We start from the raw sequence: 1,987 nt of genomic DNA, 5'->3' as shown, positions 1-1,987 counted from the left end.
CGCCGCCGCCGCCACAGGCTCCTCCTACCCCTTCGGTCATGTGGGGCCCCCCCCTCGGGTCGCGGCGGGGGGCCGGACAAAGCCCCAGTGTGCCCGGCCCACGGCCCGCGGGACAACGGCAGTTTGTTGGGGCCGCGTGGGGCCGCCACCTCCGGAGGTGGGGGTGGGGGCGCTACCCCCACCCTGGCACCGGCAGGCGCGGGCTGATGGGGGGATGTCGCCTAGAGCCCCCCAGCCGGTCCACAAACTCCCGTCTCCCTTCCGGCTCTGCCTGGACCTCCCTGCGGGCCCCGGGGCAAAGCACCCAACTTCTCCCGCCTCGGCTTACAGCAGAAACGTGACGGGGCTGGACTTTGATCGCCAACGGCTCTCTACTCGTCAGAGTCTGCTTGGAACGTGATAAGTGGGTAATTCCTTCCGATACATCCCCTCCACCCGTGCAGACACCCTACCAACCAGCCTTCCTCCTTTCCCATCCATTCTCCCACCCTCATTCACCCGTCCGTCTTCCCATCCATACATCCATCCTCTCCTTCCTTCCTTCCATCCATTTCGGCTCCTAGGAGGGATGGTGCCATCTAGGTAAGCTCTGCTGGGACCAGGCACAACTGCCATTAAGTGCTCCAAGAAATCACAGGTGAATGTTTGGAGAGGGGTTTCAGGGAGGGTTCCAGTCTAAAGGAGACTACATCAGGATGTATTAATAGCTAGAGGTCAGGGTCCTGGAAGGGGTCTGGAGACCAAGATTTGAGGCCCTGTTCACCTCTGACCTGCTAGATGACCCTGGGAAAGTCCCCATGAGCCCCAGCTAACCCTATCTGTGTATCTGAGAATGTTGAGGTGAGCCCTTCCGGCTCCCAGGACCAAAGCTGGAGAAAGTAAAATAATCAAGACACTTCCTATAGGACTGAAATAGAAGCAGCTGCACCAGCTTTGTTCCTCCAGCCATCACTCCCACCCCTCAATCTATAGTTGTAGGTGACTGGGGATTGTGGATAGAGAGCAGGACAGAGAGAATCCACAGAGCCCACAGTGATTGGAGAAAAATAAAACTGTTTCTTTCCTGTTTCTTCCTCCCTCAAGTTCATAGCATACATGGGACTGCCTGTCTCAGCGCTCATAAAAGCCCAGAGTTCTCATAAATACCAAATTATTCAGTACATACTTACTGAGCATCTAGTATATGATAGAGACTAGGGACACAGCAGTGGGTAGAGATTGTTCCTACCTTCATTAGCTAACGGTCTAGACCAGCATTGTCCAAATGAACTATAATGCCAGCCACATGTACAGCCACATTTAAAAAGCAGAAACAAGTTAATTGTTGATAATATTTTTATTTAACCCAATATATCCAAAATACCATTTCAACATATAGTCGGTATTTTAAAACTATAAATGAGATATTTTATATCCTTTTTAAATTGTATTAACTATTCAAAATCTGGTGTCTTTTACGTCTCAATTCAGACAAGTCACATTCCAAATGCTTACTAGTCATATGCAGCTAGTAGCTACATATTAGACATCTGAGATCTAGGAGGGAAGGCAAACAAAGTAAGCAAAGAGACAAATTATTTACAAATGGTCCCAGTTTTCTATGAAGGAAACAAAGCGGCCATGGAGAACCTCTCTGAATAAGTGGCATTTGAGCTGAGAGGTGATGTATAAGAAGAACTCAGCTGTTTGAAGAGGAGAAAGCCAGGCGCGGTGGCTCACGCCTGTAATCCCAACACATGGGGATGCTGAGGCGCGAGGATCACTTGAGCCCAGGAGTTTGAGACCAGCTTAAGCAACATACTATTTTTTTTATTTTTTTATTATTATTATGCTTTAAGTTCTAGGGTACATGTGCATAACGTGCAGGTTTGTTGCATATGTATACTTGTGCCATGTTGGTGTGCTGCACCCATCAACTCGTCAGCACCCATCAATTCGTCATTTATATCAGGTATAACTCCCAATGCAATCTCTCCCCTCTACCCCC

At 49.5% G+C, this 1,987-nt stretch overlaps 1 protein-coding gene across 1 annotated transcript in view; it reads right to left on the bottom strand.

The window, feature by feature from the left end:
- DUSP15 (dual specificity phosphatase 15) overlaps nucleotides 1-800 on the bottom strand; it is a 9,992-nt gene extending 9,192 nt beyond the window's left edge. Inside the window, exon 1 of the mRNA XM_011960042.1 lies at nucleotides 29-800. Within this exon, the coding sequence (XP_011815432.1) occupies nucleotides 29-40 (12 nt within the window). The 5' untranslated portion in view covers nucleotides 41-800. The remainder of the gene's footprint in view (nucleotides 1-28) is intronic.
- Between the last annotated feature and the right edge of the window lie 1,187 nt (nucleotides 801-1,987).

Source organism: Colobus angolensis, unplaced genomic scaffold (assembly GCF_000951035.1).
Source record: "Colobus angolensis palliatus isolate OR3802 unplaced genomic scaffold, Cang.pa_1.0 Scaffold114, whole genome shotgun sequence".
Classification (NCBI taxonomy): Eukaryota; Metazoa; Chordata; class Mammalia; order Primates; family Cercopithecidae; genus Colobus; species Colobus angolensis.
Note: the sequence above shows the minus strand (reverse complement) of the source record. Positions and strands in the feature narration are given on the sequence as shown.